General features: G+C 41.9%; 1 protein-coding gene across 3 annotated transcripts in view; it reads right to left on the bottom strand.

Annotated features, from left to right (window-relative positions):
* PDZRN3 (PDZ domain containing ring finger 3) overlaps window positions 1-20,365 on the bottom strand; it is a 199,827-nt gene that overhangs the window by 177,419 nt on the left and 2,043 nt on the right. For 2 of the 3 annotated variants that reach the window (XM_077821913.1, XM_077821912.1), the window contains exons 2-3: window positions 11,770-11,856; window positions 10,453-10,560 (exon numbers count right to left, since the gene is read on the bottom strand). In XM_077821913.1, coding sequence (XP_077678039.1) covers window positions 10,453-10,560; window positions 11,770-11,856 — 195 coding nt within the window. The remainder of the gene's footprint in view (window positions 1-10,452; window positions 10,561-11,769; window positions 11,857-20,365) is intronic. The other variant, XM_077821914.1, reaches the window with a different exon arrangement.

Consider the following 20,365-nt stretch of genomic DNA (forward strand, 5'->3'; position numbering starts at 1 on the left):
ATGCCCACAATGTGCACAGTGTCAACATGCTGTCGATTTTTATTAAATGGGCAGAGAATGGAACGTTGCCGGTGTACGAAAGGGGACTCATCACTGCTTCAGAAGTTACAGCATGAAATATACTTACAGTTGGGGAACTCCAGTCTCATAGTTGGAGAGAGGAATTTAATAATACAGTGAGCCCAACAGAAGGGCATTATTTTCTTTCTTTGCAGTACTTTTTTATTTTCCTCTTCTCAAGTTGATTTTTTCTGTTTGTTTGAGGTAAGAACTGTAGTACTACTTAAGATATTATATTACAACTCTCTCTCTCTTTTTTTTTCTAAATGTTGACCAGCACTCCATTTGGCTTCTCTCTTTGATTCCCCATCTCCCTGCCCCAACTTAGACTGCAACACTAAATCCTTCAAGCTAGAGAATAATTTTATTTTTTTTTTGGGGGGGGGGGGGGAGGGAGAGAAGAAATAGAGTGAGAACCAAGGCCTCATGTTTTCATCTGGACCTATAGAGTTTTCCCTTAAATTTGTTACTTTTCTCTTTCATCAGTTGCCAAGTTGCCCCATCCTGCCTTTAGCACAGACAGGAACATGCTGCTCCTTTCTGAGACATCATTAATAGACCTTGGCAAATGTCTCTACAACTTTCCTGCGAATATGCACAAAAATAAAGAGTTGAATGTGCTTCCGCTGTGTTAACAGCCCTTTGGTGTTCACTCCTCACAAACAGGCTTAGTGTGCTTGAGTGTCCTGGCAGGAACATTCACCCAAACAGCCAATTTTAAGGAAAAGTCTGAAAACATTCCTAAGAAACACACTTGTAAGCACACATATCCACACAGGAACTTTAGTTTCAAGAGCTGAGCTCCTCCATTCATGGAACAGAAACAATACAATGGGACTTAATCAAAACTAAACAGTTACAATTTTAAATTTCAACTAGTGAATACTTGCAATGAATTTCTCATGAATAATTTACAGAGCAAGGTGTATTTGTAAAAGTAATGGGTGAATAATTTCAAATTAATTAAAGGACCTTCCAAGAAAACAGTAAAATTCTCATAGGCAATTTTCAAACTGAAGGCTGAATTCCCCTAATACATTATTTTATTCATTGCTAATTATTTGCAAAGCAACAGAGCTGGATTCTGATACCCTTGCTCATGTTAAGTAGAACCTTACTCCATGACTGGTGACAAAAATGGGCCTCCTGGAGTACGGGTGACAGATGCTAACTCTTAGTCATTGCTGGTAGCTTTTGTACATTGCATTTTGCTAGGGTTGCTCTACTGGCGATTTATTCAGCCCCTTCAACTTGGAGAATAAGGATCAGATTAGTTAGCGGTTGGTTGATTAGTTAGTAGTTAGCCCTGAACAGTTCTGCAAGGGGAGGAGAGGGTGCAAGAAGTTCTTTTATTGCTCTCTGCACACAATTCCATCACTGACTGTCCTGTGCTAGTCTATAGCTGGGACCCGGCTCCTTATTGAGAAAATGGTGCGTGAGAGGGCTCATGGCCACGTCCTGCCTGCTCTTCTAGCAGAGCAGAGCTTGCATGGGGAAGCACCTACAGCACCTTGGAAAAAGATGGCAGAGCAAAAGGTTTTGATGACATATCTTTCATTGGAGTTCACCAGTCTGAGGTGAGGAGTGAAATTCCAGTTGATCAACTCCCAGCCACAGCTGCAGTAAGACACAAGTACGATAGGATTGTGCATAGAGCCCTAGCTCCTGGAGTTATACGAGTACCTCAGAATCTCAGCTCTCATTTAAGATATAATCCCTCATAATTGCAGAGTAACTCTTAAAACCGTGAACAAAGTGTAACGGAGCAGAGACACAGATTGACACAATAGCTCTGAGGGGCGTGGACTGCCCCAGCTCCAAGACCCACTGCTTTGGGGACCCTTGTCAACACTGCCCCAGGAAGGGAGAGGAGTACAGCAGGACCAGCCTGCTCTCCCCAATAGATGCACACTTGCCACTGGGGTAAGTGCAGGGCATCCCCCTGCTGCAGCTCTCAAGGGGAAGGGATCTGTGCTGCTGTTCCTGGGCAGGAATCGTGGGATCAGAGCCGCAGAGGCCCCAAGGTGCTTTAGGCCCCTGCTCCTAGCCAGCGGTCATCTTCCAGGATCAGGGACCATTCATAGAGAAACGCCAGCAGTCAGCAAGGAATCCTACCACTCCAGACGAAGGGGAGGAAAGAGGAAACTGTCAACCCCCAAACTGCTATCTTATCCTCACACATGTTAGCAAGAAAACCTGCAACTAATCCAAATATCTGGGCTAGCAAATCACACCCTACACTAGGCAACCAGGTGAAACCCCTTTTAGCTCATTATAAAATTAAAAGAGCCCTTGCCTCCCAATCCTAGCTGTAGATGTTCCTCAGCATGCACATTTTATTACTACAGAACTGAGTATCATGCACTTGTGATCTTTCCTTCTGGTGAGTGATCCATCCGTGGGTGTCTGATGCAGCGTCCGCTGTGTTAATTTGGCTTTGGAGCACGTCCACAGGCTACACAGTTAACACAGCTGCCAAATTCCGTTTACTCCATGACGTACTCTATGTAAGATGAGAAATGGCACTGCTATTGGAACAGGCCCTACGGGGCAAACTCTACCCCTAGTCTCACCGAAGAACAAACGACCAAATATATCTACAAAAACACAGGACGGTTCGCTAAAATGTGTGAATACGCTTATGTGAAGACTGGTGATGAAGACTACTCAAGACATAATAAAAAATCAGTCCATAATTCATAGTAAATGAGTGTCCTTTGGGGGACGAATCAATCAAATCATTTCTGCACTAAGGCGCATCCCTGGCTCCTGAAACAACAAGCGCTCCAACAGACAGCATGATACATGGGGCATCTCCTCAGCTGGGATACGTTCTCCTAGCTCTAGTGAAGCCAGTGGGGTTCCGACAATTGACACCAGCTGAGGATCGGCCCCCAATATGTTTAAAAGTATGCTGATGGGAAGTATTTATTTGTAGGGGATTTAATAAGCCTCCTACTTCCTACGCTAGTACAGAAGCTAAATAAACGGACTCACTAGCTACAGTCAGCAGAGAATGTCATATTTAATCTATAATCCTTCAAAGCAGATGTGTTTAAAAAATTAAAGTAAATTTGGCCTCTACCTAGTTGAGGAAAGATCACATGCTCATCTATGGAATGTGAGCAGGCCCTTATTCAGAGATGTAATTAGCTGCCATTTTGCTTCCATAACAAAAGCATACTATCTGATTATGGATAACTTCTAGGTGTCCCTACAGTGCCTACTTTCATCTCTTTCTTACACAGGATCCAAAACTGCTTCTATTGAAATAAGGGCAAAACTCCCATTGACTTAAAGGGGGAAGGAACCAGGCCTCTTATGTGCATGTGTTTGTGAATGCGTACGTAACACAGTCTCTTGCTACAGAACATGTTTAATGGAGCACTAGCGGTTTACTGTATTAAGTACATTAAACTATAATTGCTCTAATTGCAGTTTGCCTTGTATTTATAAACCACAGAAGTTTATGGTGTGAGCAAACAGAAGGCACAGCGGTCCTGCCATTAGTGTTACTTCCTAACTTTGCAAGTAAATGTGGAAGACCTGGAAGCAGATTTAGGCCAGCCATTGAAATTTACTTTAGAAGCAGATTTCTAGATAGAGGCAGTTATGGGTAAATTGAACACAGGACAGGGATCCAGGAACTCAAACTTCAAAAACATACATAAGAACGGCCATACTGAGTCAGGCCAATGGTCCATGTAGCCCAATATCCTGTCTTCCGATAACAGCCAATGCCAGGTGCTTCAGAAGAAATGAACAGAACAGGCAAACATCGAGTGATACATCCCCTGTCGTCCACTCCCAGCTTCTGGCAATCAGAGGCTAGGGACACCCAGACCATGGGGTTGCATCCCTGACCACCTTGGCAAATAGCCACTGATGGATCTATCCTCCATGACACTGACTTCTTCCAGGAGTCATTTCCCTCTCCACCTCAGGTTCTCTCCCATCTGTAAAATGGGGATAACATTTACCCTACAGGGACAATGTAAGAATTATTAACTAGTTAATGTTTGCAATACAATTTGAAGATGTAAAGTGGTATGTATGCACCAATTATTATTTTTGAACAGATACTGTAAAACAAAACACTGAATGGCATTTTGCAAGGGGATGGGACCTGTATTTTCTTTATGTGTCTGTTATGTGTAGTGTTAAACTCCTGAAACTTGCAGCATTCATCTAGGGCAGAGGTGGGCAAACTATGGTCCGCAGGCCACATCCAGCCCGTGGGACTGTCCTGCCCAGCCCCTGAGCTCCTGGCCCTGGAGGCTATCCCCTGGCCCCTCCCCTGCTGTCCCCTCTCACCCGCAGCCATGCCGGCAGCACTCTGGGCGGCGGGGCTGCATGCTCATGCAGGGCAGTGTATCTGGCTCCGGCACGGCTCCCAGACATGCTGCTCTGAGCGGCATGGTAAGGGGGCCGGGAGGTTGGATAAGGGGCAGGGGACTTGGGGGCAGTCAGGGAGCAGGGGAAGGTTGGATAGGGGGTGGGGTCCTGGGGGGGGCAGTCAGGGGACGGGGAACAAGGTCGGTTGGATAAGGCAGAGGTTCGGGGCGGGGGCAGTCAGGGGACGGGGAGCAGGGTGGGTGGGTTAGATAGGGGGTGGAGTCCTAGGGGGTGGTTAGGGGCGGGGGTCCTGGGAGGGGGCGGTCAGGGGACAAGGAGTCGGGGGGGGTTCGATGGCTGGAGGGGTTCTGAGGCGGGCAGAAAGTGGGAGGGGGCGGATAGGGGGCGTGGGACAGGCTGTTTGGGGAGGCACAGCCTTCCCTACCTGGCCCTCCATATAGTTTCGCATCCCGATGTGGCCCTCGGGCCAAAACGTTTGCCCACCCCTGATCTAGGGGATAGGTCCTTAGCAGTAGGGATGTGTACTTCATGGCATGCTGTTTCCTTACTACTGTTGGGCTAAATAATTAAGGCATTGCTCGTGTCCGTGATACACAAGCAGTTAAGAAATAATTTTCTAAGGTTACTGAAAAAAATGATTTGCTTGTTTTGCATTTAACTTTTTAAAACTGGTGAGAGAGGAAATCCAAACCCAACCTACATAAGGAAACCAAGCTTAAAATGATCTGAGACATTTTTCAAAATCTTATCTTGGTATGAAACTGTCACGGAACAGCATTTGAAAGCAAATATCAACATAACAATAATTTACTATCCGTTATAAATAAACGCCACTATATTTGTCTCCACATCTTAAAAAACACATAATCCCTGCTCAGCAATTTGAAGCTTTTTGACAGTTTTGAAAATGAAAAATGGCACTCCTTTATTAACAGGCTCTTCAGAATGCATTTACAAGAAGACATGCAGAAAGGAAAGGTTCCAAAAGAAAGCCATGCAATTCACTTTTGATATAAACTGTAAATTCTCTGTGATCAGAACTGTAATTAATTCTGGAGTTGCTGTGCGTGCCAGTTTATGCTTTTGGATTGTTTATCACACTGAAATGAGAGTTCTTTTTAAAGGATTCAGTTTAAGATCATGCCAGCAATGTATATAAAGCTCTCAGTTTTAAATGAGCAAATACATAATATTCTAGACTCTCGATACTTGGGTTACCATCTCTTCCCTGTGTTCTCCCTAGGCAAATGTCACCAGCTGAGATGTGTCTGCTCTCTGTTCTTAGGTTCCATTTAGATCCTACTGCTGTGCCCTCTCTGTTTGCAGAATCCATCTACAAATCTAACTCCCTAAAGACAACCACCAATGCTAGTCTGTAGCTACCTGCAAAGGCTTTGTATTTGGGTCAATTCAAATTTGTTATTCTGTTTTCATTAGCTCTCCCTTATCTATTCTCTTTCCCCCCCCTTTCATTTTGACTGTTTTTGCCTCTGGCATGTTTGACCAAGTTTATTTAATAAATATTCTGTGTTATCAGAGCATTCTATGCACAGCCAAGAATGATACAGAAGGGATAGATTTTTGCCACTCCACTTTGAATAGGACCTTACTCCACAAGCAGTCACTATGAAAACTATGAGAATAATTGCAGGATACGGTACTACTTAGTGTCAGTAATGCTGGTGAAATTGAGCCTCAAATAAACAAAATAAATGTTTTGAAGTTATCTTCCATTGATGATTCTAACAATTACCTTATGGCTATGCCACCGACTATTGCTTTGTTAGGTCCAAGTTTTTACTGGCTATACACAGTTGTTAAAAATTAAACAACTTCAGCTTTGCAACATGATCTAAATATCCATCTCAAGGTGTTTAGATTGTGTAAACTAAATATGAAGGTGATAAACATGGTTCAGATGCTTTGATAATAAGTATCCTCTACCCCCTTCTGTATTAGGGCTATCACAACGTACGAAACATAGCTTACACAGAAAGCACGTATCTTAGCTTTGAAGCGTCAAACATTTGTTTAGGTTGAACACCCACAGGAAGCAAAGATGATAAAGCACAGGGACCATTTTGCTGTGTGAACACAAAGCAATGTCAATGATTTGGAAACTGTGTGCTAAATTTTGCCTAGAGGTGTGCAGACACTTAATGGCACATGAATTAGTAATTCAGGTGTGTTGTCAGCACAGCTGGTACACTGTAGGGCTAAGTGGTGCTTTTACAGTCTGCCCTATGGAAGGGGTGACACACAGATGCGGTGCCCCAGGAGCAGACCAGAGAGAGTCTCCTGCTCTTCCCTTGTTCTAGGTAGGAAGTTAGTTGCTTCATCCCTTCTGTGGAGCAGCTTACTCCCCTTATGCATCTACGCAGCTGCTCCAGCACACAACCATGTGTGTGGGGTGACCAGGGCTCCTTTCCTGCCCAATTATTCATAGCAGTAAGTATCAGGAAAGTAGCTCTTCCCACGCCAGCTGGAGTCGCAATCTGAGCAGGTCCAAGCAGGGGAGCACTGAGGGCCTTATTCTCTGTGCGGCCAAGTAAGGGCAGCAACAAGCTGGCCTGTACGGATCCTGCACAGCAACACAGACACCAAGGGCCAGATATCCCTACTCACCTTGAGTAGTACCTTACTCCTGGAGTAGTCCTACTGAAGTCAGTGATGCTATTTGTGGAATAGAGTACTATTCAAGGTGAATAAGAGTACCAGAATTTGGCCCTAGTCTGTGCACACGAATAAAATCTGGAATAAGTCGGGGGAAGACTGGAAACCAGCTACTGAGGGAGACAGCTAGCAAGTGAACAGAGAAAGGACAAGGGGGACTCCATGGCCCCACTTTCAGCAGGTTGCACATATCTAAATTCTGTATTGCATTGCTATCTACATGCCTGGAGCCATGGGGCTTTGGTAGCACATGCGGTGCTCAGAATGTTTTCTCCGGGGATCAAAACCAGAACCTCTTTGGGTGCATCTGGTACGTTATTAGTGCTATATAAGCAATAATACAACAATAAAAATGTGTAGTCTCAGAAGAGGTTGTTAGCCACACCCTAGGCACAGCATAAAAACTCAGAAAGCTAGAGAGAAACAGATATTCAGGATGCTTCCCAAATCAACCTGCCACAAGCCTTAGGAGGGAAGTGGAGCTCAGGTAGGAGGGGTGTGTTGAGGGCAAGGGATTCCAGGCAGCATGGCAGCCCCAAGACAGGCTGCTGTAACTTAGGGCCCCGGACCTGTCTAACTTACAGCAGGTACCAGAGAGCAGCCCAGGATCAGGAGTGCACAAAAGTAGCTTAGATCCACACACTGGGCTGTGAGTTCAGAGCTGCACCTCTTAGAGAGACAGCACAGAATCTTACCCCATAAGTCTATTCTACTTTTCTGTTCTCTTCAGCTCCTTCACTACGGTATCTGATGCATCCGATGAAGTGAGCTGTAGCTCACTAAAGCTTAGGCTCAAATAAATGGGTTCGTCTCTAAGGTGCCACAAGTCCTCCTGTTCTTTTTGCGGATACAGACTAACGCGGCTGCTGCTCTGAAACCTGGTATTTGAGCACTTACTCTGGCCCATGCTAGCACTGCCAGACTCTAAACACTCAAGCTATGTCTACACTTAAATCACTACAGCATGGACCCTCGCTGCACTGACAGGAGCGGTTCTCCCTGCTCTGTAGTTAATCCTCGTCCCCGAGAGGTGGTAGCTAGATTAAAGGAAGAAATCTTTTGGTGACGTGGTGCAGCCTACACCAGGGGTAAGGCCGCCTTAACTATGTGCTAGGGGATGTGGATTTTTCATATCGCTGAGTCATGTAGCTGGGTTGACCTAACTTTTTAGTGTAGGCCTGGCCTCAGAGTATATATACTATACTATAAACAAACAAACAAAGCGTTCTTAACTTGGTCTAGCTTTAACCCACATTAGCTAAACTCAAGTTACAACAGCAGTGGAGACATTGAAGAACTTGCGCAGCTAGTTAGCAGCTCAAGTTCCAAGTCTACAGGGCAGCCTGGGGTTGAACTGAGATAAAAACTGTGTTGTTGTTATCATCACTTTTATTTGAACCCAAATTAGCTCCCCGGAGTTAGGAATGCTTTATTTATTTATTTATTTATTTAGCAGTGTAGACACACCATCAGAAGTGGGCATACTCCTCTGCCCTCCAGGAGAGGACGCCATGCAATGAATGAGGCAAGGGTTCTATGGAAAAAAAAAATCTATGTGATCATGTAATTAAATTTTATATCATAATTCACATGCACAAAGAGGCTGAATTAAGGTTGCATACGCCACATTAATGTTGGCGTTTCTTGACTCCTGAGTAATTGATTTTGAAACCTTTACACTCCTTTAACAAAGTTTGTGTGTAACTGTATACAGTAGAACCTTAGAGTTACAAACACCTCGGGAGTGGAGGTTGTTCGGAACTCTGAAACGTTTGGAACGCTGGACAAAATGTTATGGTTTTTCTTTCAAAAGTTTACAACTGAACACTGATTTAATTCAGGTTTGAAACTTTACTATTACATCTTAATTTAAACAAAACAAGCACAGAAACAGTTTCCTTACTTTGCCAAATCTTTTATTTTTAAACTTTCCGTTTTTTTTTTTTTTTAGTAGTTTACATTTAACACAGTGCTGTACTGTACACTCTTTGCTTCTCCCCCTCCACCCTGCCCCGCTGCCTGATTGCATACTTCTGATTCCAAATGAGATGTGTAGTTAACCAGTCACTTTGTAACTCTGGTGTTCATAACCCTGAGATTCTACTGTATTTAAGACAGACTTACCTACAGATAGAGTTATTAAAAATGTCATATTATTAAAAAATCCTAACTTTACAATTATATTTTGTTTTACAGGAGAGATTCTATACAGAGAAGATTTATATGGAGTCCTTCTCAGAGTTTTGCAGACACTTTGTGGTTACATCATAAGCGTAACTTAAATCAGGGATAGCACTTCTAAACCACTCCACAACTAAGTTCTTATCTTTTAATGACCATGCTACTGTGATTCTATTCTTCTCCTCCATATTATAGTATATTAATTAATATTTTATACTCCCTAAATTGCAAAAGCAATTTACCATAACAGTGCAGAAAATAGCAAATACACATTGTCCTTTGCCAATAGAAAATCCTTAACAGCTGTTTATTGCTCATTTGCAAAACATAAGAGCAATGGAATTCCATTACTTAGAGAAACTGACTGTTCCATGATATCCTTGGCAACTAAAGCTGTACTTATCTTTTTGAACAATAGACTCTTAAACTTTCCTCCTCATATGAAAATAAAAAGACAGTAAGGACACATTTTTAACTGTAAAATGCTCAGATCTGACTCTCAATAAATTGCTTTCTGTTTCATGAAATCTAACCCTGTTACCCCCCCTCCCCTCTCCAAAAAAAATCACTCACTGCAACTTATGAAAAACATTTCAAGCAACCAACTCTTTAACAGGAAGGATATTTTAGTGAGGTCAAGACTTTAGGAAAATAAGATGAAATTCAGACTTGCAGTCTGAATAATATTAGGAGTCCAGAATAACATTAGAGAAATTACTTAGGCAAGCTTATAACCATCTGTACCAAAATTCTGGAACAGAAACTTTTGTCTTCTGTCTGTTCAAAACATCTTGCTACCCGTGAAATGTCTTAGAAACGAAGCTAAATAAAGTTATGGTTTATACAACAGATATTCCACATGTGGTTTTAACTAAATAACTTACAAGTCTCCAATAGCTTTAAAAAGAAATAACTGCAGCATACCAAATAGATGCTAACTCCTCAAAAAGCCAGGCCATGTACATACCATCCATAATCTGGTTTCTATATTTAGATAAGAGCTCTACCTAAAGCCAGGAAGGTCAGCATTGACTCTAGTCAAACACATTTTAGCAGATATCTCTTCTAGACAACATTTATCATACTACATCTCTCCCAATTCCATACCCCACATTATGCCTTACAGAAGACATGAGATGGAACTTGGCCTATTAAAAAAGACTGGACAGCGTGTTCACATACCTCAATAATCCTGTCGTGAATCTGCAGCCCTCCTTCTTTGGCAGCAGGCCCACTGTCAATTATTTTCGATATGAAAATTCCTTCACTAGATGAGCCATCTTGATTGTCCTTTAGGGATGAAAAGAAAAATATATCATTGTACCTTATACTAGTTCTTATACCAGCTTTAATTTGTCTAAGGCTGAACCTCGTCAATGATGCAGCACGTGAGCTACAAAACGCTCCGTGCCAACCTAAAGTAATTAGTTACTATGGGCTAGATCCTTAAGTGCTGAGTACCTACAACTTCCACTTAAAAATGCAACCAAAATCAGGCTTCTATTTGTTATCTCACTTTACACTGATAGTTACCTAAAGCCAATTCCTGAGAGGAGCTGATCCCCTCCATCATTAATTTGTGTAATAAGTATATAATGCAAGAGAACAAATGGTTACTTTTTTCTATCCAAATCGGAAACTGCAATGGAAAATGAAATAAAACTAACAAGCTATTCTTTATGTCCCAGTGGGCCTGCGCAATCAGCTCCCATAAGTGCTAACAGCATAGACTGATGATGCAGAAGTGTAGTTAAAATTTGTTAAGGGGGGGGGTTTGAGGGGAAACCGCAACCGTAATCTGCCAAGAACAAGCCCAAATTTCTGTTACATTACTGAGAGGCAAAGAAGCTGTTCTATCAAAGTTAAGCTGTTTCCTTTCTGAACTAACAGGACAAATTAAAATCCACCACCTGACCTAATTCGGGTCACATGATGTTGGATCCAGCTGGTCAACATCAAGGGGGAAAAAATAGTAATAAGCGTTCCTGTAAGAAGTTAAGTCCTGGGCACTTGCACAGGCAAACCTTCCACTGACATCAAGGAGTTCAGGACTGAGCAGACTGTGGGTTGTTTAAATTATATCCTTTCAGCAGTACAGTGGGCTGTTTAGTGTCTGATGGAAAGGACGGTAAATTTCTGAAGCTCCAACGGCAAATGCAGTTTGAAACAAGTTGTTAAAGGACCCGATCCTGTCAGCACTGAACTCATGGGAATACAAGAGTGTGGTCTGCAGGAATGGGCCTTATGCGCTTCAGCATTGTTTATGAAATCCAGATGTGACAGCATATCCACATCACTTAAGTGTAACTAGCTGTGATCATGGATGAAAAACAGTGATATGGAGAAAAAGGAGACACTCCATGTCAGTTTGAATATAAGGCATGTATACATTGAAACCATCTCCTACAGAGCCAAATATGTAGTCAACAGCATTTCTTTCTCCGAACATTGATCTGCATGCTCTCCCTAACAAGAAAAGGCAAACACATTTTAACGTACCATACATGGCCGGCCACCAATAATATTAAATCCAAGAGACCCAGAGTCACGATGAAGGACAAGAGTCAGTGCTTTAGTCTCTTCACCCTAGGAAGAACAGGTAAAAGCATTCAAAACATGTGCATATAGGCAGATGCTAAGATGAGTCATGCTTCCATCTAAATATTTAGTTTGCTGATGAATTCCAGGGGAAGCTGTTTATGGCCAGATTTTCCAGAGTGCTCAAGACCCAGCACTCTCATTGTTCCCACATTCCATCTATTCCATTGTTCTCAATAGGAACTGCTGAGTGCTGAGCTCTTTTGAAAATCCAGAATTTAAGATGTATGCATCATTTTATTTTGCAAGCTAGAGCAATGAGAACCCTTTGCTGTGTAATGTGGCTCAGGTCCACAGCCATAGCCTAATGGAATAAAAAAAATGTCCATATGCTATGTAGTAATTATAGCTATCTGATGTGATCAGATTTGGTGTGTGGTATGTAAAAATCTTCAGGGTCACCTATCGTCTGATACCTGCCCCCTCGGATTCTTTTGTGATTGATTCTTGGGACGGCATTTTTATGTTGCCACTCTTTATCTTGCTCATTACATTATGTTATCCTGAACTATGAGTGATCCAAAGCAACAACAGACATGAAGTGTTATGAAACAGCAAGTCTCTTGTGACTATAGCAGGTAGAACTGAGAAAAAGCATCAGACTCCTAACTGTTGTTCAAAGTGAGTATTGCAGAGAGTAATTCCTCTGAGATTCTAATTATTTCAGATCCTATCTATAAAGGCTTGACAGTGATAATAATAGAAAACCTCCTTCACTGAGAATTCCAACTCCCAAAATAGAAAACCGTACAGTAGCATGTCTCTGATTAGACCGGTAGGAATAATATATTTTATGTAGAATGTGCAATAGAGAAGAGGTGAAGGAGATACTCCATTTTAACATGATCTGTTGTCCTGTCCCGTGTCCCAAGGTTGCTCCCAAACATAGGAGTGTCATTGGCTTATATAATAACATCCTTTCCAAGGAGAAGTTGAAACATTGTGATACCTCGTAGTTGTGTCAAATTATATGGAAGGCAAAATTAGATGCCTACACTGATAATGACGAATTTGAATCTTCAGAATCCACTAATTTCAGTCTCAGTCAAGTAGCAGTTAATAATAGCACCTTAGGGGTATGAGAGGGGAAGCCCCCCACTTGTCTTTCTTAAGGGTTTCAGAGATGATGAGACTGTGCAGATATTCAGAGTGATATGGTGCGTGTCTAAGTATAGATAAGTTCTTATCAGAACTTGAACATTGCTACCTGCAGATTTCTTGCTTTAACTAAAAGATGAAAAAGTTATGAACACATAAGAATTTGAGGAAGTTACCTTACAAGTCTAGTTTTCATAACCAATTAATGACATAAATTACAACAGTTACTTAGCAACTTAATGCAGATGTTTTTAGTTTGTGTATTTTTCTTTTCACATATCAATTTAAAGTGGTCAATCAAATGTCTAAATGTCAAAGCAATCCGATATCGCTGAATCACTCTTGCAGGGAAAAAAGCGTCGGGGCCAAATTTTTGGTTGCTGTAAACTGACAGAGCTCCACTAACTCAGCAGTGTGACAAAGGGACTCCAGCAGCGTACCCCTTTGGTGTTTTCCCACAGCTGCCCAATAGCACCCCGTTAGTGGAACTGCATCAACATACATCCGCTGAGGATTTGGCCTATAATGTTCCTCAGTTGTATGTGCTCATTTTCTTTCCTGCAAATCACATAAGTAGATTGAGACCTGATCCCAGGACGTATTGAGCATTCACAGCTCCCATTGATTAAAAGTGGATTTGCACACATGCAGCATTAATCAGAATCAGGCTTGCAGGGAGGAATGAAACACTAGGTGTTTTCCTAGAAATCTTCAAACCCAGACATGAGATAATATTTCAAGGAGAAAACTTTCCAGTCCTGTGAGACCACTTTTAAGGTCTGGTAAGTTCAATATTTGAAAGACAGGTATGCCATTGTCACAAAAGCAGTTTACCCCTCCTTTCTTTTATACTACTTTATGGAGGGAAATCGACAAGGTCAATCAAGAAACAATGACCATACTGCTCTCAGAATGGTTGCTGTAATTAAAACTGAATTAAGTACTTTCATTATAACTCCTGATTTTGGGGTGGACATTATACTTTTAATACCAAGGAGAAAGGTGTCCACTGTTGTTTTTCTCTCCCCCCTCCCCCCCCCCCCATCTACAGTTTGAGCTAAGCATGCAGGAGGATTTTAGAGCAAGCTGAAAAATTGTTTTAAAAAAATGAATTTTTTCCAACTTTGTCATGAAAAATATCCTTGGTAATTTTTAAATAACTCCAACCAATTCCAATCTGAATCTGAATCCTTCCTGCACCATCAGACGTCACTTATAAGGTCTGCCATCCCTGTTGTCACTCAAGGCTGCTCTTTGCATGTCCTCGTTGCTGTGTCCCATAAATTTTCCCTCTCTCAGTCGTGTTTGACAGAGGGACTCCGGCAGCGTACCCCTTTGGTGTTTTCCTCCAGCTGCCCAATAGCATGCCTGCCGTGGCACATTCTCTGGCTTCATTCTTAAAATATGTTCCAAATATTTCTGTCTTCTTGTGTGTATAACTTTGGATGTAAGGAGTTGTTGAACTGTTGACCAGCTCTAATGGCTTTGCATATTTTGTCCACCATTTTTACTGCAGCAGAGTGGTATTATAGTAAAGAATTGCATATGGCAATGCAAAGTGATTATTCCACCATATGTGCTAAAATACGTAGGCACAAGGGACCTTGTAGTGTGGTGCTTTTATATTTTGTTACTTTTGCAGATTCATATCTGGGGTAGGGAGGCTTTAAAAATCTTTGTGGCTTCATTAATGTACATAAAAAGATAATGATTCTTGTAGGGCTTGGTGACTCTCTTCTTCCCTGAAATGTCTTATGTTCCAGTGAACCAAACATTATACAGTGAAATGACTGGAGGTGTAATGGCCAGCATCCCAGCCCTGCCCATATCATCTGGTTCTGCAGCAAACCTGATGGTTCCTGGCATGCTGTATTCCTACACCTGAGGGCTTGTCTACACTGTGAAGTTGTCGACAAAACTTTTGTCTTTTTGTACTTAAAAAAGTCCCCCCGCGAAAGACAAAAGTTTTGCCGACACAAGTGGCAGTGTAAACGTGGCTTTGTTGGCAGGAGCGCGCTCCTGCTGACAAAGCTAACGCCACTTGTGGGGCTGGAAGTATTTTGTCAGCAAAAGCACCAAAGTATCAACAAAGCATTTACACATGCTGACGTTTAGTGACAAGGCAGTGTCGACCCAGCCTTGTCACTAAAAGCTGAGTGGTGTAGACAAGCCCTGTGTAAAGCTCTTAAACATAATTCTGGAAATTACTGTACCTCCCACCTGAATATTTTGGAGCTAATAAACTGTCTCCTGCATTCTATTCTATACACTAGAAGCTTCCTCATTTCTCTAGTGATACTGTAGCTAAGACATTTCTTACCAACGAGAGAAACTCTACTCCTCCTGATAGAGGAATACAGGCTAACAAAACTATGCCAAATTGTATAGTCAGGGACATATTCTAAGAAAAATAATCTGCTTTTACAGCAGAACCTCAGAGTTATGAGCATCTCGGGAATGGAGGTTGTTCGTAACTCTGAAATGTTCGTAACTGAACAAAACATTATGGTTCTTTCAAAAGTTTACAACTGAACATGGACTTAATACAGCTTTGAAACTTTACTATGCAGAAGAAAAATACTGCTTTCCCTTTATTTTTTAGTAGTTTACATTTAACACAGTACTGTACTGTTTTTGCTTTTGCTTTGTCTCTGCTGCTGCCTGATTGCATACTTTCAGTTCCAAAGGAGGTGTGTGGTTGACTGGTCAGTTTGTAACTTTGGTGTTCGTAACTCTGAGGTTCAACTGTAGTTTTCAGCAGTTTGGTTGCCTTTTATAAAATTAAAATTCTTGAGGATACTGCCTTCATAAAGACCCCAGCACTATGGACCAGGTCCTCCACTAGTGCAAACTGACAACTTCATTGATTTGACTGGATCTACGCTGAGGATCTGTCACATATCCATTTTACCTACCTATGGACTCCCTCTCACTGCAGTATCAACGCAGGTTTGAATCCAGTAAAATAAAAAGGGCATAGGAGTTAACACAAGGGACCTCTGTTCTCATCTTTCTGGATATTGGCTACTTGTACATTTTAAAAATGTAACCCTCTGTGTTTCTGTTAGCGTGTGGCTTTTACGCTGGGCTCTGAAGAAGGTCAAACTTCAGCACAGCCTCTGGTTCGCAGGGGGTTCCGTGGCCTAGGACCCAGCTCCAAAAACACCGTGTTAATTCATCCTTGCTCATTTCTTCCCAACGGCTTCAACATAAACTATGTGCCTATATGCAAGGGCAGAATGCGACCAACCTTATCAATAGGTTTGAATGATGTTATGTTTCAGTGAGGAACAAGCACAGTTTAAATAGCCTGAGGTTTTCCTTTTAGATGTATTCAGACTTTGATGTATTCAGACTGACTTTCTTTATCAAATGAAATATTCATTTTGGGTGAAACATCACCACCTCCCCTTCAAATACACACGCACACAAAAGCCCTCGCCTCTCGCCACCTCAATCCTCATTGCCGGCCTCTCCAAATGCAAGGCACACTTCTTAGACCTTGTTTTCAATAATAAAAACACACAGCACAGCAGACATGAAATAAATAAATACATATTTAAAAAAACACTCACACTTTCTCCACAAAGACGTAAAAGGAGAGGAGGGAGGGAGAACACATGCAAGTCATGTAACTTAATAAGCATCTGGAATGTGCTCAAACACTATGTAGATCAGATGGTATTATAAGAACCTGAATAAAATCGAATAAAACACCTGATTAATTGGGTTTTGTGCAGAGATTTCTGCTGGGATTATATGTATGAAGGGGGATGGAATTCCCTTTTCCTCAGTGGATGGACAGTCCACAGCCATATTTCCTCCCATGCAGGTTTTTGAGCTACTAGATCTACATAATTGCAGTGGCTCTGTTCCCAGTGCACAGTCCACTCCCCTGCCCATATGACATTCTATTCAGACCCCTTCCACAGCACAAGGATCATTCTTTGCACAGTTGGCCTGTTTTTGATCCCTTAGTGCAAACCCATCATGATAGTCAGTTGGTATAGAAGTCCTTGTGGGCATCCTCAAACCCCCATTTAATTTCCCCATGGATTCATACTTTGAATAGAATGGTGAGAGGCATCTCTTCTATCTAGAGTGGTTCTACATCTCTACCGATGAGCGATAATTCAGTCTGGAAAGCCAGAACATTTATTTTTGCCTAACCTGCACAGAGAACTCAGGCCATTGTAAAATAAATAGATGGAACAAATATAATGCGCACAAACACATTAACACATTAAGTTCATTAATGACCATTCTATTTGAGTAATAACCTTGACCAAGCAACTGCAGTTTATAGCAAACATTTGAGGTATAAATAATAATAATAATGATAATGACAATGCATATTTTGACTGGGCACAGCTATTTCTGAACCTGGAATCAAATGAAGAAGTCAATTATTCTATATTGTAATACTCCTAAACCAGGTGTTCTGGGACCAGAAAGTGTCTGTCAAATATATGTGCCTTGCTTGGTGTTTATAGCCTCCATCCTGTGCTGCACATATTATGCTGGCATCATTGTCTGAATAAATAATCCAGGACTAAAAAAAATCTAGAAGCAAGCCACATCCCAAATTGGTGCAACATCTCTTGTAGTAGGTGATCACCTTGTCAACATGGTCTTTTTCAAAAATCTCTAGTGCACAAAGAAGCATGTTTCCTGATTGTACTTGTTTTGACGCTGGGCAGACTGAAACTGTTAACACTGGAGAGTTGCCCAAAATGCCGTGAAAGACATGTAATTGACTGACCTCTAGACCACAAGTTTGTGGTGACACAACACCTTTTGGCTTTCTGCACGTTACGCACTGCTTCAGAAAACTGCATAACAGCCTTTTTGTAGCGGGGCTGAAAATGAACCCAGTCATGTTAGTCAGCTGCATCCAGAGATTTGATAAAAGTATTGCTGGAAATTACACACTGTGGACATTATCATCTATTTGTAACAGGACTGTGACATTTCACTCCATATTCTTTATGAAAATACGCTTATGATATGAATATGACATAACTGAGATGTATTCTACGCAAGATGGGTCTTATAAGATATCATTGGAAAGGTTATAATTTACAGAATATGATTATCCAATTTGTATGCCTGTATCATTTCTGTATCTGAAGTTAGGAATATTGACTATATACCTGTATTTCAATTATGATACTCTGGGTGATGCCCACTGCTAACACTTCAGGTACAACAATGGAAAAGCCAGACAGGGCGGATGGCCCATCGGCAAGGACAATGGACTGTGAAAAGGCTTGGCCTTCCTGTGGACACTCCATACTGCCACTGACTCATGGCTGCTGTGTTATTACCGAGTCAGGTGGTCTTGTCACCTGATACTAAACATTACCTGGGACTTCTTGTAACTTTCCACTGGAAGGGAAGGGGAGTCAAGTTTGGGAAACAAAGGATTCCCACCTTATGTAAATCCTATTTAAGGGTGGGAAGGAAGGCAAACTAGACTCCTCCTCTCCATGGACTGTCTGCCCCAGAAGAAAGACTGCCAAAGCCACCAGACTGAGACAGGGGTCTGGCCTGAAAATAAATATAACTGGAACTCTGAACCACAGAAACTTTGCAACCTGGCTAAAATAACATTTAGGGTAAGAAATTACATTTTGTAACCTGTTTCTTAAGTATATTGAGCTTAGCTTGCATGTCTGGTTTCAATTGCTTAGTAATCTCTTATATTCACTTAAAATCCACCTTTGGTAGTTAATCAACTTATATCTTGTTTACAATATAACCCAGTTTATGCAATTTCTAACGGGGGGGGTGTGGAGAAGTTGTGCATATCTCCCACCACATTGAGGGAGGGGGCGAATTTCATATAACCTTTGGGTTTGTACCTGTTAAAGGGAGTGGACATCAGAGTGTTGGAGCTGAATCTTTCCAGAGTGAATCTCCATCTCTCTGTGCAGTTGGGTGTGGCCCTGCCTGTGTGCTTGACCGAAAGAGGCTTGTAAACCTAGCCCAGCAAGGCCAGGTAAAGGGGACCCAGGCTGGCAGAATAGGCTGACCCAGCACATCAGGTGACACCCCAAAAGGCCCCGTCACAAGTACCTTTTCATAAAACTGCATCCCTAAATAATGCAACAGCAAAGTTATCAGCAGAGTGAGAGAAATTAAGAAGTACCAATAAGGCAGCAAAGATGTGGTTTTGGATCAGATTTAAGATGACGCTGATGTGGTACAGAGATACAAAAAGACAATTCCAGATGGTGGGAGCTGTAGAGAAGGATTTCACATCAACTACAGAGCAAGAGGGGGGACCAGATGAGTGGAGGGAGCAGAGCAAGAGGGGGGACCAGATAAGTGGAGGGAGCAGGGTCAAGTGCGGAATGAGAGAAATGGGGGGAGGGGGAAGAGATCTATGAGTTAGGGGTTATGGTTGAGTAAATCCAAAGAATGCTTTAAAAAAGAGGCAGTTTTGATCTGACTTGGATCCACTGAGTGTGGGGTCTGTGATTTCTTTTACCAGTTTCATTTCGTTATTAGCCTGCATTGTCTTCAAATACCATCTACAGACTTAAAAAAGCACTTCCCCTATTGAGATGTTGTTGTTGTTTTCATCTGACAAACAGTGATCTTTTTTCTTCCCATTAATTTCTAATGGGGTAGAAGATTATAAAAAAGTTTTGTTTTGTTTACATTGCTGTTTGAACATTAGCAGCAGCAACAAAGATGTCAGTGCAGCTCTCTGAACAGAGCTTGACAAGTTTGCTGTTGCATCTGTGGATGTAGTAAGTTGTGAAAAGCCCAAGATGTGTTCTCAGTGCTTTCATCGTGAAGTTAATTGGCTTCTTGGTGCTCCCCTCATGTGGAAGTATTGTTCTGATTAATAGTTTGGGGTCACCGAAACCCTGTGCTGTATATCTCTGCTTCCTGAAGAATCTGCTTCTGGTCATCTTGATTTTATCAGCAGCCCGTTCCAGGTAGTTCAAAGTCAAGATAAATTTAAATTAGGTAAATCCAACTTTTGAAAACCCTATTATAGATGGTTCAGAAAAAAGAAAGCTCAAAGTCAATGGCCCGTACGTGGACACACAGTAGAAAGTCCACAGTATTTGGCTTCACATCATGGAAAGTTCATTCCTAGCGGCTACTGATTGTGCGCAGTTTATTTGAGGTGTGTCTGTGTTGTGTAAGGGCTAATCCCAGTGACATCATACTGTGGAAAGCCATATTATGGAAAAACCATTCTGAATGATTTAAGGTTATGGAATGCTGGATCTGGAAAGCGCTGGGTCACCAAAAGTCTTTTGCAAATGACTCTGTTTAGTGTTATGCCCAGCAAGTGGACTTCTGGTGATTCGCTATCATTGAGAGTCTGGAAAATCCCATTTGTGGTGTTTACAGGGTTCTTCGGGAAGTGGAATGAGAA

This window comes from Eretmochelys imbricata, chromosome 7, assembly GCF_965152235.1.
Source record: "Eretmochelys imbricata isolate rEreImb1 chromosome 7, rEreImb1.hap1, whole genome shotgun sequence".
Classification (NCBI taxonomy): Eukaryota; Metazoa; Chordata; order Testudines; family Cheloniidae; genus Eretmochelys; species Eretmochelys imbricata.